This window comes from Colletotrichum phormii (genome assembly GCF_030913505.1).
Source record: "Colletotrichum phormii strain CBS 102054 chromosome Unknown BDP81scaffold_28, whole genome shotgun sequence".
In the NCBI taxonomy this organism is placed as follows: domain Eukaryota; kingdom Fungi; phylum Ascomycota; class Sordariomycetes; order Glomerellales; family Glomerellaceae; genus Colletotrichum; species Colletotrichum phormii.
The window spans coordinates 222,019-241,421 of NW_026851470.1; the positions used below are offsets into that span (position 1 = coordinate 222,019).

The window sequence follows — 19,403 nt, forward strand, 5'->3', positions numbered from 1 at the left end:
GTGGCTACGAGTCAAGAGATTGGAAATGTGACAGGTCTTTTGAGAGCGGCTTGACCTGAAGACCCGTCCTCGCCGGTGAAGAACAGTCCAGGCTTGGCGTGGAAGAGACGATCGAGAAATATCTTTTGATCACGCAAAGCAGTGGGCAGAAAAAGCATCAAGAAATCAAGGTTTGATAGGGAAATGAGCCCCTTGAGAAATTGAGAAATCGACGAGTCAATGGACTGCCCGTACCTCTCCACAGATTTTCTCCATTGTCAAAGATGCTTTGGGGTTTAGTGCGGGCTCCATCGCAAAACTTTGAATATACCGTCTAGGCCATGTACTTCGTTGAATAATGTTTCCTCACAGCATTTCGAAGTAGCCAATTCCTAGCTAATTCCCTCATTCACGGGCCCCCGAATGGGACGAGTAAACAAGCGTCAAAGGACCGAATGCCACTATGCCGCGAGCTAGAAGCCATCCGGAATGCATCCTCATTTGCTCCGTACCGTGGTTGAATCTGTGGAGAGACACGACTCGAGGACCGTGGAGAGTGATACTCTGTACAAAGTCAATCAGCTGGCTGTGTTCTTTCCGATCTTGTTGCTCGATAGTACGAGCTTGTACGAGCTCAACCAACCCGGCCCGTCCCTCTCTGTGCGACCCAAACTAATGTGCGCTTCTGCGATCTCTTACCTCACTGTTGAGAAATCTTGTTCGACAGCTCACGCTGTCTCGGAAGATCACAGTTCTCTCCGCCAATGGTCGTTGTTTTTGTCTCAGATGGGCCATGCGTCTTTGGCACTCTGCAGTCCGAATACGTTTAGCTCTGAAACCCATCAACTCAATTCAACAAATTGGCGGCGAGCACGTTCCACAGGCCCAAGACATACGGGCGGCATGACCAAAAGTCAACTGAGAAACATGGGACGACGATCGTTGCGTTTGTTTCTGGGGGGAGAGGCGGTCAGGGAAGAAACGCAGACTGCCGACTCCCGAGGGACAGACCTTGTTATCTTGATGGAGACAAGTATGTAAAAGTTTTTCATGTCTTGTCCGAGAGAAGAAGCGTGTACATAATATGAAGGGTATCTAGCTTGAGCGATTGAGGGTTCATCCTCCCCTTGATCGTGCGCATATATATAGAAAAGTCGTGTATCCTCGTTTATCCCCGTGTATCTCGTGTTTTCCTGCCCTCATCCCCCCTCCTCAGACTTTTTCGTGAACCATTCGTGTATTATTCATTACTCGGTACTGTTGACAACCCGCAAAGCACGCCTGGGCCCCATGACAACCGAGAAGAAACTCGGCTCCTGCCCATCAAGCAACTGCTCCGTGCTAGAAACACTCTCGTTATCAGTATTGTCGCGTCTACTAGAGCTCGTCCGCGGATCAGTCCCACTCGGCCCGCTCTTGAATGTTCTCGTGTCCTCGCTCTTCCGCTTCAACCCGCTGCCAGCACCACTTCCGCTCGCCGTCCCGCCAGATCCAGAGCCTGGTGTAGGATCGTCCGTCATCCACTTCGGTTCGACGCCGGTGCCAACCCACGAGAAGGACTCGTCGCTGACGGTGCTCGCATCGCGGCGGTGCCCGCGCTCCCTCCTCTCTTCACGATCACCAGCACCGAAGAAACCCGCGGCGCCAAAGTGCATGGAGCTGGCACCCGAATAACGGTTTACCTGAGACAGATGCTGCTTGTATGCCGCGACCTGGCGACGGTAAAGCCACGCGCAGAAGCCGAGGTACATGGCTAACGCGCCTAGGATACCGGCGATGACACCCGCGGCGATGAGGCCAGGGTTCGTTCCGCCTCCATCATCCTTTGCCGGCGCTTGGCCCGCAGAAGTACTCGTAGGTCCCATGCCCGTGACAGTAGCCGTCGCGCCACCCTGAGTCACAGTGAAGACAGGCGGCGTACCCGTCTTGAACGGACCGCCCGTAGCCGGGCCGGCTGCGGGTGTGGTGGCGGTAGCCCCGCCCTCGGAGCTGCCGCCGATGACGCTCTGGACTTTGCCGGGGACCTTGTAGCCGTAGGACCCGGCCAGGACGGAGTTCTCGGAGCTAAAGTCCGCTGCGTGGGAGCCGGCTTTGAAGCCCGTATTCCACTTGAGGTTGCTCGCGTCAAAGACGAAGACGCCAGGGGATTCGCACCCGGCATCGGGGCCGAGGTAGCCGCCGGCGACGATGATTTGGCCGTCGCGCATGGTGCAGGTGTGGCCAGCGCGGGGGGCGGGGACGCCGTCGGTTGCGTCGACTTTGATCCAGGCGAAGGCAGGGATGGAGAGGATGTACATATCGTTGTACTGTGTTTGGTTGCCCTGCATAGATGTGTTAGTCCATACCCAGTTGTCTCACAGTACTAGTGGTGACCTACGAACGGCTGCAGATTCTGTCCACCGAAGAAATAGATCTGGAAGCTCGAGGCATCTGGTGCACTAGCAATGGCGGCGCATGGGTTGACGCGCACAGATGGCCTGTCACCAGTTGTCCTCTGATGATACCACTCAGACGTGGCGATGTCATACACGTCGAGGGTGCCGAGGTCGTCGACAAATGTCTTGTCGGACCCTCCCGCCATGCCGATCAAGACTCCCCTCGCACCCCACCCGGGCACAAAAACCAAGACACCGTCAGCTCGTTCCGGGAACGCATCCGTTTCCTGCAACCCGCCCTCCGTCACGTTACGAAACACCCCGCCGTCGGCAGCGCCCGCGGCGCGAAGCGCGTCAACACCGGTGTTCAGGTACCCAGGGTGTGTAAACTCCAACAGGCTCTTGAGGTACACCCTCGGAGTCTGGGTTGACCAGCCCTCGGTGGTTAGCCAGTCGAGGTGGCCGCCAAAGTACCAACTCAGCCCGAGCTCGGGTACCGACAAGCCGGCGCCTTCGGCGGAGCGTTGGACGGGGGTATCGGCTGCCGTTGAGTAGTTGCCAGCTGACGTGCGAGGATCCTTAAACTCGAGCCAGGAGCTGTCCTTAACGGAGTATCGCCAGATTGACATGGGAGCAACGGTGGCATACGTGCCTTCGGCGCCGTCGTTGTCGGCGAATTGGCCACCGTAGAGGTAGAGGTAGTCGTAGTCGTGCCACAAGTAGCCGTTGGCGACTGCTGGGGGTCCGTTGGGTATCGTCATGCCCTTGATGGAGGGCGATTTCGTGTCCCATGATTTCGTAAGGTCGAGAGTGAGAAAGTCGTTGTCTATGGACATGTGTCAGATTCTTCAAGTAGTCTCAGCCAAGGGGTTTGCTGGTCGTACTCCAAGTGTTGACGGTCTGTGAAGACTCCGTCTTGGATTGACCTCCATACATGTAAACGGTTCCGTTGAGTAAAGCCGCTGACTACTGTTAGCAGAGTTACCAAAGCTACAATTACTAACACTCACCCTGCTGAGCCCATCTCAGGCAAACATCCGTCGAAGTCGTTGCTCGTGGGCGCACGACACCCGCGACCGCACCGCTCTCAATCTTCTGGCGGCCATTGTTGTAGCTGAATGCCGGGATGATGACCGCGATGAGCAATGCAATCATGCCGACCCGCTGCAGACTTGAGACCGTGGGCGGTGGCGCGCTAGAGACCGTCTTGATCCTCGGCCGTCGATAACCTTGGGAGAGCTTATTGTACCAAGACAGCTTCACAGCCTGACTTGAGCTTCGCTGTCTAGAGTCGGCCGCCGTTTCGCGCTGTTCGGTCTCGGAGCGCCTGCTGTCCCCATCGCCATCGTCCTCCGCGTCGTCTTCGTCATCATTCGATGTGCCGTCGCGTTTCGATTCCCCCAGCCCAGGTACATCTCCAAATTCCTTCTCGCTAGACATCGATTCCTGTCGGACACAAGACTGTTGGAAAGTCTCCACAACGGGCGAACCACAATCGTCGCTAAAGTCGTTGTCCAGTCCCAGCTCCTTGAATACCGATTTTCTGCCCTTCTTGATATTGCTGACCATTGGGTATGCCTTGGGTCGAAGACCTGAACCTTCTCTTAGACGGTCGGATGTGTTTTGCGAATTGAATCTGGGTCGGACGTGCGTGTCGCTATGGGCGCGGTGGTCGAGAGGGGGACGGGAGAGATTTACGAACGACATCGTGAGAGCAAGAGGCGTGGCAACTGGCAAAGGCCGTTCCGTCAGGGATGCCAGATAGTGACGGGGAGGCTCTGATGTGCGGGCAGCGGTTGGTTGGTTCGAGGCACACTATGATGTCGCCACCTGCAGTTGGGTGGTAGGGATTGTCACATCGCCCGCAAGCACAGGAGCGGGATGGCAGGGCTTGTGAGGTCAGTCCTTTCGCAGGGAGAAGGACTGAGGTATGGGAGAGATAGAGGATTATTACTATTTGCGCGATGGATGACTGAAGTGACAGACTTGAAAGATGAGGGCTACGTTTTGAGGTTCAGAATATGGTCCTCTTGGCTCGTGATGTGACAACGAGGCTGTGACAAGATGGATAAAAGAATTGAGAAATAAGTTTAAACAAGAACAAAAACAAAAACAAGAATAAGAATTAGAATCAGAATCCAGGGGAAAAACTAGACGTAGTGGTTCCCCATCTCGGTCTACAAGTTGGATCCGTGGCTGAGGTTTGGCCTGGCCCTGAATCCAAGAAATCGAAAACGCGGGGGGCGAGCTTTCATCCTCTGCCACGAGTAGATAGCGCCTAAAGTAGCACCACACATTCAACCGGTCGATGGACGCGGTGCTGGCAGACAGCTGCCGGGCCCAAAGAGGGAGGGAGGGTGTGGCCGTGATGAGGCGTGGAGCTTTGGAGCTGCCCAGTCTGTGTGCTGAAGGTCGTGGACGAACTGGAAGTCCTCAACGAGAACGCCACACTATCATACCGTTTCCATCAAAGACCCTCGCCTCCCGGTGGTGGTAAGAGCCGTCTCGACAAGCGAAGAGGGGGCGGATCGTGGCTAGCACCGGCGCAACGGGGAGAAGAGCGTGAAAAAGCAGGCGAGCCAAAACTTGGAAGGGCTGGGCACGCCAGTCGGTGCTGGGTCCAATCCAGGAACCAACCGCGTTGGCGCGCTGGCGGCGATGGAGTGCCCACTTGGGTGCGGTTGGCCGCGATGACTTCACCAGTCATCATCGGCAGGCCATGTTTGCAACCCGGACGCTGTATGAATGCAACGCTGGGCGCCCTCTTTTAGCATCCAGAAAGGGGACTGAGAGTCGGTTCCATCGAGATTCCAAGACAGGAACCAGTGAAACACAGGGGACTGAAGCCTTGCACGACGGCTTCCGGCCTGGTTTGCTTGCTGATTTGCTGGCTGGCGAGTGTCGCGTGTCTTGTCTGATTCGATAGACGTTCAGGAAAACATATCAGCGGATGGCACACCACACACCGACACACCTTTTGAAAGCGGCCATCACTCAGGAAGGATATGATAGACTGCGAATAGGAGTGAGTCTAGGCTCAGGATCTCAAGAGAGAGCAAGGGAGGTCCACAGGTGGAGGCCAGCGAGAGGAAGCGGAGACCGGAACAAATGCGGTCTCCAGCGCCGAGCTTGACGTCATTCAGGAAGATCCTTGTCCCTTTTCCCCGTCCCGAACACAAGTACGTACTGACACTGCTATCATCAGGTCATCATGTTCAGTCCAACACCATTGCCTGCCGCCAACACATTCAGGTAGTATAGATTCTTAACTATTATGCGCTTCACATGCTTTCAGAAACCCCAGTTCAAGTATTAACGGTCACGAACCTACATTTGGCGTCCTGTGGCTGAGTTCTACGGGCTTGGAAATCTGAGAGAAAGCCGGATGCAGCTCTCTCATGCGTAGCATCACTATACTTAGTATGTACCCAACAACGGTTCCCGCCAGAACACAGGATGTGTGGCTGTTCCCGTTAAAAACTCGGATCTATTCTTGTCAACCCTAGCCATGTGACATTCTTTGTGCCCTCAACATGTTGCTGATCGACGGTATCAGCCTCAGAGTTAGAGACATAGGTATCACAGGGGTCGCGATATCCAAGACACCGACTTGGAAAAACGGAAATTTTGGGCAGGCTTTGGATTTACCTTATTGCATTTGGTTTCCCATCGAGAAAAGTGCCTTGATTTCGCAACTCTTCGCCAGAGTCAACCCCCAAAGTCTAACAACTGAAAGGCTCCCCCACGGCACCAGACTCATATGCCTCAACGATGCCCTTCACAGTGACATACGTCCCAGCAACACAGATAAAGCCACCAGCAGCAAGCGTCAGCACCGCCACGAAGGCTTGAAACCACTTGCGCGCCCACTGCCTCCATCCATCATAGTCGTGATAGTTATCATGCAGCCAAAACGCACCCGCGATCCCATACGTGTACCACGCCGCGAACAAGCTCGCCGCGATTCCAATAAGATAATTGAAAATCGGAACACCCACCGCGAGCACAAATGCCGCGCCGTTCATGATCACAACCAAAATGGCCCATGTTCCCCACCCGACAGCCGTGTGACTATGCAAGTGATGGCTCTTTCTGAAAATCCGCACAAAAATCAACTTCGCCGCCGTGTGCGCATACAGCGAACCCGCAAGTAAGAAGTTGGGTATCGCGATCCCGTACGCCGCCTTGGCCCACTTCGGCTCCAAGCTGCTGAACGCCGGCGAAGCGACCTCGCTGCCGAGGTAGACATAACACACGACCGCAAAGACGGCGTAAAACGTCGTCGCGAAGCCCTGGAGGGTGTACGCCGCCTTCATCGCCTCCTGCGGCCGCCTCATCTCCGACATGAGGATGAAGAACATGAAATGGCCCGCGTACGCGAAGACGGGATTCGTGATGGCGATGAAGGCCGTGTAAAAGTCGGATGACACGGCCACGTCGACTTGTCGGCCCGGGGCCGGGTGTACACCCGCGCCGACCATGCCCACGATGCCGGCGACGAGGATCGAAAGGACCGAGGGGATGCAGAGCCAGGAGAGCTGGTCCATCGTCCGCGGGAAGCTGAACAGCAGGGTGGGGACGGCAAAGATGCCGGTGTAGAGCATCAGGCACAGCTTGTTGTCACTCAGCGTCGCGAGGGCGATCTGGCCTGCAAGGAGTTGCCCTCCTGTCGCGAAGACGGCGAAGACGACGGTTCCGAAGACAAGGATTTCTCGGCCGGGCCGCCCGAAGAGGATTTGGCCGGCGTCGCCCATGGAATGGACTTCTGGGTGCCGCAGCTTGAACTGGACCAGCAGCCATGACGTGTAAGTCGCGAAGATGCCGAGAAAGACGATGAGAATTACTCCCGGGACTATGCCGACGACCGCCAAGGAGGATGGTAGAGACAGCATGCCGTTGCTGACAATTTCGGCTATCATGAGCACCGCGACAAGCTTCCATGACATAGTTTTATACTTGATCTGCAGTTCATGGTCAGTTCATCAGTGTTCCATTGTGAGTCGAATACACTTCACGCACCTGATGATTTTCTTCATGTCCAAAAGGGTCAAGGTCGTCGTACACCACTGGCCGACTAGTGTCGTTGTGATACCCGACATCCCCTTCGCTCCTGCCATATGTGTCCCGATACTGCTTCATTTTGACACGACGGAGAACGAAAATTCGTCTTCGATGATACTGGACTGGCCAGCTGTGTTCAAGAGAACCGCAGTGTCGGTATTCCAATGACGGCCTCCTGAGAATTGTTGTTCTTCAACACCGCGGGGTAATACGAGATGTCGCTTGTGCAGATAAGCGATGCAGAGTGAGCTCTTATCAGAAGGATTGCTTCTATGCACATTGCTTATCTTACATTGTCACTCTAATGTCCTGGCCGCGAAGATAGGCCTAGTTCCGTAACAGGAGGTCCCGTATCTTGGGACCATATCGCACGCGTCATGGACTTTTATTTTCCAACAGTGATTGGTAGAGAAAGCAGCATTTTATTGCCGAAGACTTTGGTTCTCACTAAGTGATACTAGGTATGGAAATGGGAGTCACCACTTTGAGAATTCATAGTCAAGAATAATTGAACAATAAGTCGACGTTTCGCCGAGGAAGTAATTAGTACACAACGAAGGAAGCTTGAGAGAACACATAGCTGGTCGCGAACCACGATGATAACATTGCGCTAAGACAGATACTTAAGTAAATACTATCAAATTCAACCTACTCACTTTGGAAAGTTGTCAAAATTTATGGTTCCTAGTACTTAGTCGAGATAAAGTGATTACCTTACCATTAATATCAAGTGGTTAGTATGAAGTCTGGGTAGATAAGATGGGCTATGATCTTAATTATAGCCAGTATCGAAAGAAGTAGCAAGAGCCTTTCGTTCTTGAAGCCAATTTACTCTTAAATGGCTTCCTTTCAAATGACTGGAAATCAGGAAAACGGGAAATTCGCTGTGGTTCAACACACCTCAAGAATCCACGTGGCACAGCCGAACAAAAGTAAAAGCAGATACGAGACAGACCTAGAAGGACCAGCTCTTACTGGCCGGCATTTCCTTCCTGCACATGTCGAGCACCCCTTCATTAAGATTAATTCTGACCTAGGCCATTAATGGAATTAGACCGACACTACAACGCCCAAGTTCTACCAAGAGACCATGGAAATTGTAAACACTAATACACGAAGACTGAGTAGCGAATCCCAATATAGCGATCCCATCGTACCTTAGCCCGCCATGTTGATTCTTGCCCTGATGATCATTGCCGATCATTAGATCTGGATTCAAAGCCTATGCTACGGTGTTCCTCGTACCTAGTAGAGGGTTGATGCGATGCTGCTGCGGAATGCGGACACCCTGACACAGTGGCACCTCTAAGTGACTATCAATTCATGCTATCACGCTTTTCATGCTCGCAAACCCCATAGAAGAAAACATTTATGGCAATATGGGTATTCTCTAGATTCGATGACAACAAGTTCACGACTTCAACTTAGAGTTGGTGACAATTTCATTATGAGACAAGCTGGCCCCCCTTAAGACCGCAAGCTGGCTCATGAGCTTGAATCGTATTTGATGTTTCGCGAAGTCCAAATCCTAGTAATCCGAAACTTTCAGATCGCTGGTTGACTTATGCATCTTGCATCCACGTTTCGGGTAGGTACGTGTGTTCAGACGATGCACAGTGATCAGACGGTCCAGTCGAGATTACGAAAGTGAGGCGGGCTGCATCTGTTCGCAGAAGTTGCTGCAGGTTTCCGTCACCACTCGCTCGCGGCACGAGTCTGACTGTGGATGCTGGTCATTACTAAGAGGCTGTAAGCGAGGAGCCAAGTTGCTGTCTCACTTTTCTTTGCTCTGCGCGACAAGAAATTGAAGCCATCTGGACTGAAGCGGCAAGGGAAAGTACATGTACCGCTCACGATTGAATCCTAGCCACAAGCCTGATACATTGACTATTACACCGACACTGATCTCTTGACTTAAAAAAATGAAAGGAGCTTGAGGAAACACGACAAGATAGCCATAAGCTGTAAAGAATCGCGATTGCCCCTGGGCCGAATATGAGCTATCTGAACTTTGCGTGATCTCCAATGCAATTTGGTGTACAGTGATTCTCTCAACGTGACCACACATGTTCATCCGTACTGCACCTACATCGACGGTCAAAAATGACATGAAATCCTGGTTGAGCAACCGCTGAGAAACGTGCGGGGATATGAGGTTGCAGCGATGGAGTGAAGATGCATCGCGCAAGGGCATGGTTCCATCACTTCATTTGCGAGAGTTTGCCAGTGTCATGCATCTCGGTCGAATTTGCTCTCCAGCTCGCCATAGGGGCAGTACGGTCATGCCGGCTATTCCACCGGCACCCGAGACATACCACAAGACATGCAACTCACGTGTAAACCACAAGTAAGCCGCTGCTGGCGATGATCAGTTGGACTCTCAAAGAGACCATTGGATCGCTTGAAGCAAAGAAAGAGGTCACCTGGATGGTTTCTCCTGTCGAGGTAGGTCCCAAGCCATCTGGACCCAGGCCGATAGAGGGAAAGTGGGAAAATAAGACATTTGCCGTCGATCTCGAGCAGCCATCCCCGCATGCACGGTCCGGGGATTAAACAAGGTTCAGCCCCTCCCGCGACGAGGAGCGAAAGGAGAGCCAGTCGGATATGCCCACTGAATCTACCGCTCCCCGCATCAACGAGAAAGTGGAGGAAAGACAAGAGTCTTGGCTGGTGTCGTGCCTGTTGAGGTGCAGATGTCCGATGACTTAGGGTAGTAGCTCGAGATGAATAGATGAGGAGAAGGGAGACAAGGTCTTTTGACCGCTTGTGATCTGGCAAGCGGTGACAGTTTGCCAAGACAAAAACCGGACGACTTTTGGCGTTGCTTCTAGTCGAAAGGACCTGTCGATCACTCCTTCGTCCCAAGGACTAGACTAGAATTATGCTCCAGATTCCCTCTCATCTAGCAGCTGCGCCTCGTCAGGATGGGATCTTTTGGGTTAAGGTGGGAGAAGTGTAATGCCCGGTCAAGGTTTCCAGTTTCCAATGTCACACAATATCCGCACCGCTTCTCCTTTTCCGCATCCCATTTTTGACGTCGTCGGCCACAGATGTCAGCCTAAACTAGGGGAAGCTTACTGCCCTTTCTGTTCGACATTCGAGAACAGACAAGATCGACCGTTCTGAGGTCTTGTGGCCAGCCATTTCCCCCTCTCCAGATGACCGCATCATGCAGCTATTTTGTGCCACCCATCGAACGACTCCACGTGCTGCCCAATGTACACAACCACACAGCTCACATCGTGCAAAGACTAGAGGATTTCTTGGGCTTATTTTCGAACAGCTCCTATTATTGTTACTCACATGCCATCGGACGATCCAACCAACCAACACGACGTAGTAACACTAGGGCGAATCCCGCATGTTCTTCCCCTCAGGGCCAAGCGGCCAAGACATGGGAAACTAAACATTCTGTCGCAAACGCCAATTTCTCCAGTGCGGGGGAACTAGGTAGTCTAGCTCACCGGCGTGCAACATTGCATTGTCTCTTTTTCTGAATAGCACGTCACCGCGAGCCCACTGCCCGACCCCGGGGGCTGCAAGGAACTTTCGAAAACCTTGCGGTCGTTCCTCCTTCCCGCCGCCAAGTCAGGTCCAAAACCAGACCACTTGACTCAATGCCGAGATGTCCGGGAGTGGTGGAGAATCTGATGTGCGTGCTTGCCTTGCTTGACAAGCTGTGCGCAGGTCTTAATACGAAGCTTATAAGTCAGTTGAATGTCAACGCTCGTCCCAAGAGCGAAGAAAGTTTAAATCTTACTTTCTCAAGCAGGAAAGAAGTATAACAGGAGTAGTCCCCCCCGAATGCTTTGACCCCTCTTGTTCGCGTCTTATCCTTCCTTCTTTGCATCTTCTTCGAAGCTTCGTCGATAGCTTCCAGTCGACTAGCCCTCTTCCTCGTAAGGACTAGGAAGCTCTCTCACTCCTCCTTGGCGCGCAACTCCAGTCTTCCTTCCACGATGCGTTTCACGCGCTCATTTTTCTCGTCCGCAGCGGCGGTGCTATCCTTCACCATCGCTGCCAACGCGCAAAACGCGACGACGACTGCCGGAGGCTCAGCGCCAACGGCCGGAACCGCGGAACCGTACCAGCTCCAGACTCCGCCTCTCGATACAGACTGGACAGCCAAGGTCGGAACGAAGCCATGGCCGGAGCACCCTCGCCCGCAGCTTCGCAGAGAGAATTGGCTCAATTTGAACGGCCTGTGGACCTACCGGGCCGCGAGCAGCGACGACGACGTCAACCACCCGCCGACCAGCGCCGTGCTCGATCGCGAGATTCTCATCCCCTCATGCATCGAGAGTGGATTGTCTGGGATCCAGGAGCTTGGCGTCACCCATTTCTGGCTGGCGACGACGTTCCAGGTGCCCAGCGGTTGGGGAAACCAATCGGTGATCCTCAACTTTGAAGCTGTCGACTACGAGGCGACCGTTTTCATCAATGGACAGAAGGTTGGTTTCCACCGTGGAGGGTACTTCCGCTACACGGTTGATGCGACACCTTACCTCAACGCTGGAGGAGACAACACTTTGTGAGTGCTTCTTTCCATATTTTCCTTCAATCACTTCCCAAACTAAATTTGGGGCGTTTCAGGCTGGTGTTTGTCTTTGATCCCACCGACGCGGATGGGTACGTCATCCCAATTGGCAAGCAGACGAGGACCCCTTCGCACATCTTCTACCGGTCATGCTCTGGCATCTGGCAGACAGTCTGGCTGGAAAGCACGCCGTCAACCTACGTTACCAAGCTGGACCTCTCGGCTGAGCACAACGGAAATGGTAAGAGGCGATGAGAGAGATGGTATTGCAGTTAGCGAATCTCATTGCTAATCTCTCACAGTGAATGCGCTTGTCCACAGTTCCTCCAACACCTCGTCGGAGGTTTCAATCGCTTTTCTCGACGCGGACGGCAACACGATAGGAACAGGCACCGGCAACTCTGGAACCGCGTTCAACTTCACCGTGCCATCTCCTAATGCTTGGTCTCCGACTAACCCCAACTTGTACAACATCACATTGAAGATGGGTAGCGACGAGGTCTTCAGCTACACTGGCTTCCGCACCATTTCGACCGGTATTGTGGACGGCGTCAACCGCCCGCTCCTGAACGGAGAGTTCATCTTCATGTTTGGAACCCTCGACCAGGGATACTGGCCCGATGGACTTCATACTCCCCCGAGTGTAGAGGCAATGACATATGACCTGAAGGTTCTCAAGAACATTGGAATGAACATGGTTCGCAAGCACGTATGTTCAGTCTCTATTATGTGCATTCATCTTCAAGGGTCAGAGACTAACATTTCGCAGATCAAGGTTGAGCCCGACTTGTTCTACCACGCCTGCGATACCCTCGGTCTGCTTGTCATCCAGGATATGCCAAGTCTGACAGCCAACTCGGCTCGTCTGCCCAACGCCGACCAACAAGCCGAGTTCGAGCGTCAGCTTCAGCTCATGATCGAAGAGCACAAGAGCTACACCAGCATTGTAACTTGGACCATCTACAACGAAGGCTGGGGTCAACTTAGAACACCACCCTACCCGGAGGCCAAACTTGTCGACGTTGTTCGCGGGATTGACCCCACGAGGCTCATCAACGCAAACAGTGGCTGGTTTGACCACGGATCTGGTGACTACGCTGACAACCACCACTACGCTAACCCTCAATGCGGCACGCCATTCTACTCTCTCGCCTCGCCTCCTTACGACAACAGACGCATCGGATTCCAGGGCGAGTTTGGTGGTATCGGACACAACGTCTCGATTGAGCAGTAAGTCTAACATCAAGCTCAAATTCATTAAGAAAAACTAACACGACATAGTCTCTGGAACGTTCAACAGGCAATCGACTCGATCAATGCCACTTACGAAATCAACGAAAATCTCGAAGCGTACAACTACCGCGGACGCGTTCTGCTGAGAGAGTTCCGCGAGCAAGTTGAGATGTTCGCCTGCAGCGGCGGCGTCTGGACACAGACAACCGACGTCGAGGGTGAAGTGAACGGCCTGGTCACCTACGATCGCCGCGTTCTCCGACCCGACCTTGCGCAATGGCAGGTCGATATCAAGGCTCTCTTTGACGCTGCGAAGGCCCGGAGCGGTCCCGTCAATGGTACAATGTAAGCAGTGATGGCTACACATTGGTTTTTCCTTTCACTTCTCTTCTTTCACACCAACTTATTCGCAACAAAGTTTTCGGGAGATCTAGTAATGCTAAGCGTGGGATACCATAATGAATAGTCCGATCAGGGACGAGGGTCAAATAAGATTCGTTCAATCTGATTCCTGAACCGCATAATGACCGACGATACGACTATTTCGTTTTGAGTTTGTTCGTACAACAGTGAAGCGTCCTGTTGTAGCGCATTGGATACAGCGCGTGATGTCGACAGTCATAAGCTCAGGCAGGAACTTGTGCCGGTAAGCTATCCATCGGGACGAAGACGCTGGCGTTTTGTACGAGGCGGCAATAGCATGCCCCATTGCTGTTGCCGTGAGCAGTCGCCGTCGCGTTGACATGTAAAAGCCGGGAGACGAAGCAGATTCTGCTGGGCGGGATTCGTGGTTCGTAATGCTGTTGATGGCACACTGCATTTAAGGCCGGCGTTGTAGACTGGGATAATTTGCATATAGAACAGGCTGGTCTGGCACCGGCAAGGTTTGAAAGATTATGAGGTTGATGCCAGAAGGCATTTGGTATGTGATCTTGTGTCCGTCTTTGGTTTGAGTACCCTTCCGACCATGAAGATGTTCCCGAGTACCAGGTTCCCGGTGATACACTACGCACCTGTGTAAATCGGCATGTCGACACAGTCTTATAGGTCGCGCATAGCGATTGAACGCCTCAGCGTTGTTGGCTGTGGTTCAAAGCTATGGCGATAAATCAGCTGCATGTACTCCGTAAGGTACTAGTTGCCTTGGGGAGTGACCCGTAATACGCTAGAGACTTTCTGCGACTGACTGATGGAGTTGCTGTGGAGGCTGTCATACCGCCTACTTACATGAACTTTGCCATGAAACACTGGCTGTTGTCACCGTCTGATTGAGTGCACACCTCGAAGTTGTAAAGCTAGCTGAGAAGTTTCAGAGAGCAATTCCCGCCTCGCCGAGGCCTTTTGTAGGGAACAGAGCTTTGCTTTGAAGAGGAACGGATGGTTTGATTGTGTCTTCATCTTGTTCGACCCACGGACACCTTAGCCCGAAGGTTAATAAACAATCGCAGGTCAAATCTTGAGCGCAATTGTGGGGGCGAAATAAAACCGAGTCGTGATACACTAAAATACGAAAACTCAAAGGCTCTGTGAGCCGGTGACTTGTCAAAACTCAGCAGAAATCACATGTAGGCAGGCGGAATCAAGCCTGGCCGGTGGGCGTGGCTGGCATATAAATCATTTAATGCTCCCATTCACGCTTGGTGGAGAATACATTCATCGTGGCTTCAGTTGCTTAATAGTCTCAACACTCTTTTTTCAAAATGGCTCCTCTTTCGCTCTTTTACTCGTCGCTCCTTTTCTCCATTGCGCTCGGTGCGCCCGCCGCCTCCAGTGGCTCAAACCTGGGGAGAGATCTTTCTCTCGTTCAATCATTGAAACACAAGATTACCGTCGACCCTTCCGGTGCCACCAAGAACTGGACTGGAAACGACGTTTGCAAGTTTGACGGCTTCAGCTGCGCCAAGAACCCCAACACCGGAACCAACGCCTTGTCAGGGATCGATCTCAATGGATTCGGTCTTGAGGGCAAGGACTTGGTCCTCGATGGCTTCCTCGACAAGCTGACCGATCTCACCTTCTTCCACGCCAACAGCAACGGCTTCACGGGATCGCTCCCCAAGGATCTTTCGGCCCTCAAGTGGCTGTGGGAAATCGATGTCAGCAACAACAAGCTTTCTGGACCCTTCCCGACGGGTGTCTTTGACCTCGACCTGACCCTCCTTGATCTGCGTTTCAACGAGTTCTCCGGCCCAATCCCGAAGGAGACTTTTAACCTCGACCTCGAGGTCCTTTTCTTGAACGACAACAAGTTCTCGGGCAGCATTCCTAGCAACGTTGGCTCTTCACCTGTCATCTACTTGACTTTGGCCAACAACAAGCTCAATGGATCCATGCCTAAGAGCATTGGAAACATGAAGAACGTCCAGGAGATTGTCCTTCTTGGCAACGACCTGTCTGGTTCGCTGCCCAGAGACTACGCCATCAAGAACCTCACTGTCTTTGACGCCAGCGACAACAAGCTGTCTGGATCCGTTCCCGAGGGACTGTGCAAGCTCGACACTCTGGGAGTCTTGAACCTTACCAGTAACAACTTCAGCGGAACACTGGGACCGGCCTGCACTGCTCTGCTGAAGAACCACGTTCTTGACGTTACCAACAACTGCATTCAGGGTGTTCAGGGCCAGAAGCCCGCTAGCCAGTGCAATCACTAATTTAAATGATTGGAAAATGTCTACAATATTGTAATCTGTGGTTTACTGTCTAAACATATGTCATGAGCTTACAGAAAGTTTCATTCTACTCTTAGCCACAGATGATATTATTGCATAATACCCCTACGATTTTTCCGTGCCCAGCGACTAGTTGAACCGTAAACGTTTGTGTGACAGTGATAGATGACAACAATTGTCGAACGCATTCGGGATTCCTACTGGTATTCTGCGTGACATGACCAGACCTAGACTACAGCACACCGAAGAGTTTCCTAAATCAGTAGCCCCCGCAGGAAGTCAGGGATCGCATTTCCCCAATAGCTCCCCGCTTCACAATCCGGAGTCGAGTGCTGCTGCCGAGATGCAAGCTACCATCGGCTCCACGGGCCGGCGTCGGCCCCGCTACCCCACGATGTCCGATCCCCGCAATGTTCAGCCCCTTTTGGTGCTGTCTGAGACCGCGTTTGTCACTAAGAGCAGGAAGCTCGGTGATAGCATCAAGTCAGAGAGCGAGAGCGAGACTGACTTCGTTGTCATCGATATGTAGACTTGCTATAAGTTGATGATCTGTCCATTCTTTCAGAGGGCTCAAAACATCTGCTGACGACATCCCGAAAGCTCCAGTCCTATTCTCCATTGGTTGTTACCCAGTAAGATTTTCAAGATATGGCTGGTGTCGAAGTTCTCAAGGCCGAGCTGGCAAAGACCCAGAGACTGGGAAAGTTCATCAAAGGTGAGATTCTGCAAGTTACTGTGCCAAGCTTTCCCTGGTCTCAAAGGGCCTCGATTTTCTGCGAGGCACTCACTGATGTCACTCTCAGCTTGGGACCCCAAAATTCTGGGCGCCAAGGATGCCAATCCTCGTACCGTCACCGACGAACATATCCTCTCAGACATGGATGTTGCAATCCCGGTCAGAGATGGAACCATTCTGCGCGGCAACATCTACCGGCCTCGTCACCTTGAAGGCCAGAAGCTTCCCGTGATCTTCAACTACAGCGTCTATAGCAAAGACGGCGCTACCGAAATTGCAGTTTTCCCACCTAGTGCAGGGTTGGACAAAGCTCGAATCACTAAAGACTACGAGTTCGAAGCAGCGGATCCGGGATGGTGGTGTCCTCGCGGGTACATCGTTGTCAGCATAGACGCCAGAGGCTGTTTCCAGTCTGAAGGTGACAAGAGTTACTATTCTCGAGATGTTGGAATTGATGGTGAGTAATTTCCCCGACTCCCTCGGAATCCTTTACTACATGCACCTTTTGAATTAGATGCATCGCACCTCTTTTGTAAATGTTGAAGAATGTTGCTAAGATGACGCACTTCGACAGGTTATGATCTTGTTGAATGGCTTGCAAAGCAGAGTTGGTCAAATGGCAAGATTGCCTTATATGGAGCTAGTGGATCTGCAATGGTGCTATGGCTCGTGGCAGCAGAGCAACCTCCTTCGCTTGCGGTATGAGCAATCTTGAATCCTTTTCAGTCCTGCCTTGAATTGCTAACATTCGAATACGAAGGCCATTGTTCCCATCGATGGTATGACTGATCTTTACCGCGAAATGGCCCTGAAGGGCGGAGTCCCCGAAACACAGTTCGGTGCCGTGTGAGTTCCTCCCTTCCAGTGAAAATCTACCTGAACTTCTGAAGGGTGGAACTGATGGGGATATGGAGAAAGCTATCCAAACTTCTTCAACGGGGGGAAGAATCTCGTCGAGGATACGACGGACGGGCCTAAGACGCACCCATACTTTGATGAGTACTGGAAAAGCAAGATACCAGCTCTTACTCAAATCAAGGCCCCAGCCTACATTATTTGTGGATGGGGTGACCACGCTATCTATACCCGCGGGGCACTCAATGCTTGGGCAAAGATCGCCTCTCAGGAGAAGTATCTCGAGATTCATCAATACCAAAAGTGAGTATCTTCTGTTGCCTGTAGCTAAGGTAGCATCGTTAACCTTCGCTATGTGTTCTAGATGGGAATGGTCGGTCACTGAGGAATCATTGAGCCGCCAAAAGGCTTTCCTAGACCATTTTCTGCTGGGACTACCGACTGAAGTCCAGTATTGGCCCAAAGTTCGCTACACCATGAGAGAACGCTACTACACTGGGGAATGGCGATACAGTGACGAATTTCCCATTCCCGAAACTCAGTATACGCAATACTTCCCGACTTCAAGTCTCGGCTTGAGCAAGATTCCCCAACGCGTGGAAAGCCATACCTCGTACGACGCGAGTGAGGGTGAAGTCGCTTTTGAGCTTCCTTTTCGGAACTCCTTTGAGTTTGCAGGCCATTCCAAGCTCAGACTCTGGGTTGAAGTGACAGATGGTGGCGATAATCTGGATCTATTCATCACTCTACGAAAGAAGGACAGAGATGGAAAAGACGTGTACTTTCCCATGATCGCAGTCGTCGATACCGGTCCCATTGGGTTTGGGTGGCTTAGAGCCTCTCGACGCGAGCTCGACGAGAAGGCCTCGACACCATGGAAGCCAGTCCATCTTCATCGAAGAGATCTTGAGCCTTTGAAAGCTGGAGACGTGGTGCCTGTGGAGATTGAGATACAGCCGACTAGCTGTCGATTCCGGGCAGGGGAGCGACTCAGCCTGGTAGTTTCTGGGCACGACTACGGCAAGTACCCGCCAGGTGCCCCCATCCCCAGGCACAGTTCGACAGTCAACAAAGGTAGTCATGTTATTCATTACGGGGGAAAATACGACTCGCATTTGCTGTTGCCCGTTGTCCCACCGGTCAAGGAAGCGTATAGCCAAAAGAGGCCCCTTGTCAAGATGACCATTGCCTGCAGACGGATCCCCGGGTGGTCCGAAGACAAGTTTCTAGAGGAATATACCGGCGTCCATGCTGGTATGACGAAGCATATCTCCGACGTGGTTCCCATCCTCCGTAACTACACTCAGGTCGTCGCACTCCCTCATTCCAGTGTCCCCGGTATTCCAAACGGGGGTCTGGAACCTTGGGACGCCGTCACGACGCTGGGATGGACGTCATTGAAAAGTATTTGGGGCTCGTTCCAAGCTCCCGAATACAAAGCCTCTGCTGGCAAGCACGAATTCGCGGATACTTCATCGCAGACTGGTATTCTCAGTCAATGTTTCGCTGAGGCTTTGTTTGACTCGATTCTCTTTGAGAAGCGTGGAACCAAAGCAGCTATGCTGTTAGTCTTCCTAGCAAAGTCTCAGGACGCAACCCTTGCCGAAGACGACCTCACTAGCCGAGCAGCGTCTATCACAGAGGTCGGAGCTGGCACGGCTTTGATGAGATATGTTCTCAATCGGGAAGTCACTCCTGAGGATACTGACAGCTTCTTCGCCGGAACGCCTTTTGCTACTTCAGACTGGTCTACCATGGGTGCTTTCGAGCAGTACTGGTTCCCGGACCGAGACTCCGTAGCGAGTTTCCTTAGCGATGAGGACAGACTCAAGGCCCTCTTCAAGACTATGCCACAGTCGTTTAACAAGCAGAAGTCTTTTGCGGTGATTGGGGATGAGAATATTGTGGTGAAGAAGGATCTGGAGTTCTAGCGGTACTTTATCTTAAGGCACCTCCAA

The 19,403-nt window shown here is 52.4% G+C and overlaps 6 protein-coding genes across 6 annotated transcripts; 4 read left to right on the forward strand and 2 right to left on the reverse strand.

Annotated features, from left to right (window-relative positions):
* Nucleotides 1–1,226: 1,226 nt before the first annotated feature.
* BDP81DRAFT_465217 (kelch domain-containing protein) lies at nucleotides 1,227–3,923 on the reverse strand (the record flags this gene model as incomplete). Its single annotated transcript, XM_060594254.1, has 4 exons — nucleotides 1,227–2,300; nucleotides 2,357–3,180; nucleotides 3,239–3,316; nucleotides 3,365–3,923. The coding sequence occupies 4 exons, from the start codon at nucleotides 3,921–3,923 to the stop codon at nucleotides 1,227–1,229; spliced, it is 2,535 nt and encodes an 844-aa protein (XP_060439568.1).
* A 2,153-nt stretch (nucleotides 3,924–6,076) lies between these two features.
* Nucleotides 6,077–7,493, reverse strand: BDP81DRAFT_465218 (transmembrane amino acid transporter; the record flags this gene model as incomplete). Its single annotated transcript, XM_060594255.1, has 2 exons — nucleotides 6,077–7,315; nucleotides 7,374–7,493. The coding sequence occupies 2 exons, from the start codon at nucleotides 7,491–7,493 to the stop codon at nucleotides 6,077–6,079; spliced, it is 1,359 nt and encodes a 452-aa protein (XP_060439569.1).
* Nucleotides 7,494–11,374: 3,881 nt separating this feature from the next.
* BDP81DRAFT_331694 (family 2 glycosyl hydrolase) lies at nucleotides 11,375–13,534 on the forward strand (the record flags this gene model as incomplete). Its single annotated transcript, XM_060585529.1, has 5 exons — nucleotides 11,375–11,946; nucleotides 12,009–12,193; nucleotides 12,255–12,661; nucleotides 12,722–13,182; nucleotides 13,234–13,534. 5 exons carry the CDS (start codon nucleotides 11,375–11,377, stop codon nucleotides 13,532–13,534), a joined length of 1,926 nt encoding a protein of 641 aa, XP_060439570.1.
* Nucleotides 13,535–14,954: 1,420 nt separating this feature from the next.
* Nucleotides 14,955–15,776, forward strand: BDP81DRAFT_273646 (uncharacterized protein; the record flags this gene model as incomplete). Its single annotated transcript, XM_060582950.1, has 1 exon — nucleotides 14,955–15,776. A coding segment is annotated over one exon (822 nt), but the record flags the coding sequence as incomplete, so codon positions are not given.
* Nucleotides 15,777–16,475: 699 nt separating this feature from the next.
* On the forward strand, nucleotides 16,476–17,047 carry BDP81DRAFT_384278 (uncharacterized protein; the record flags this gene model as incomplete). Its single annotated transcript, XM_060586950.1, has 2 exons — nucleotides 16,476–16,569; nucleotides 16,658–17,047. Coding segments are annotated over exons 1-2 (456 nt in total), but the record flags the coding sequence as incomplete, so codon positions are not given.
* A 345-nt stretch (nucleotides 17,048–17,392) lies between these two features.
* Nucleotides 17,393–19,378, forward strand: BDP81DRAFT_384280 (CocE/NonD family hydrolase; the record flags this gene model as incomplete). The annotated part of the gene is made up of 3 exons (XM_060586951.1): nucleotides 17,393–17,436; nucleotides 17,509–17,748; nucleotides 17,810–19,378. The coding sequence occupies 3 exons, from the start codon at nucleotides 17,393–17,395 to the stop codon at nucleotides 19,374–19,376; spliced, it is 1,851 nt and encodes a 616-aa protein (XP_060439573.1).
* Between the last annotated feature and the right edge of the window lie 25 nt (nucleotides 19,379–19,403).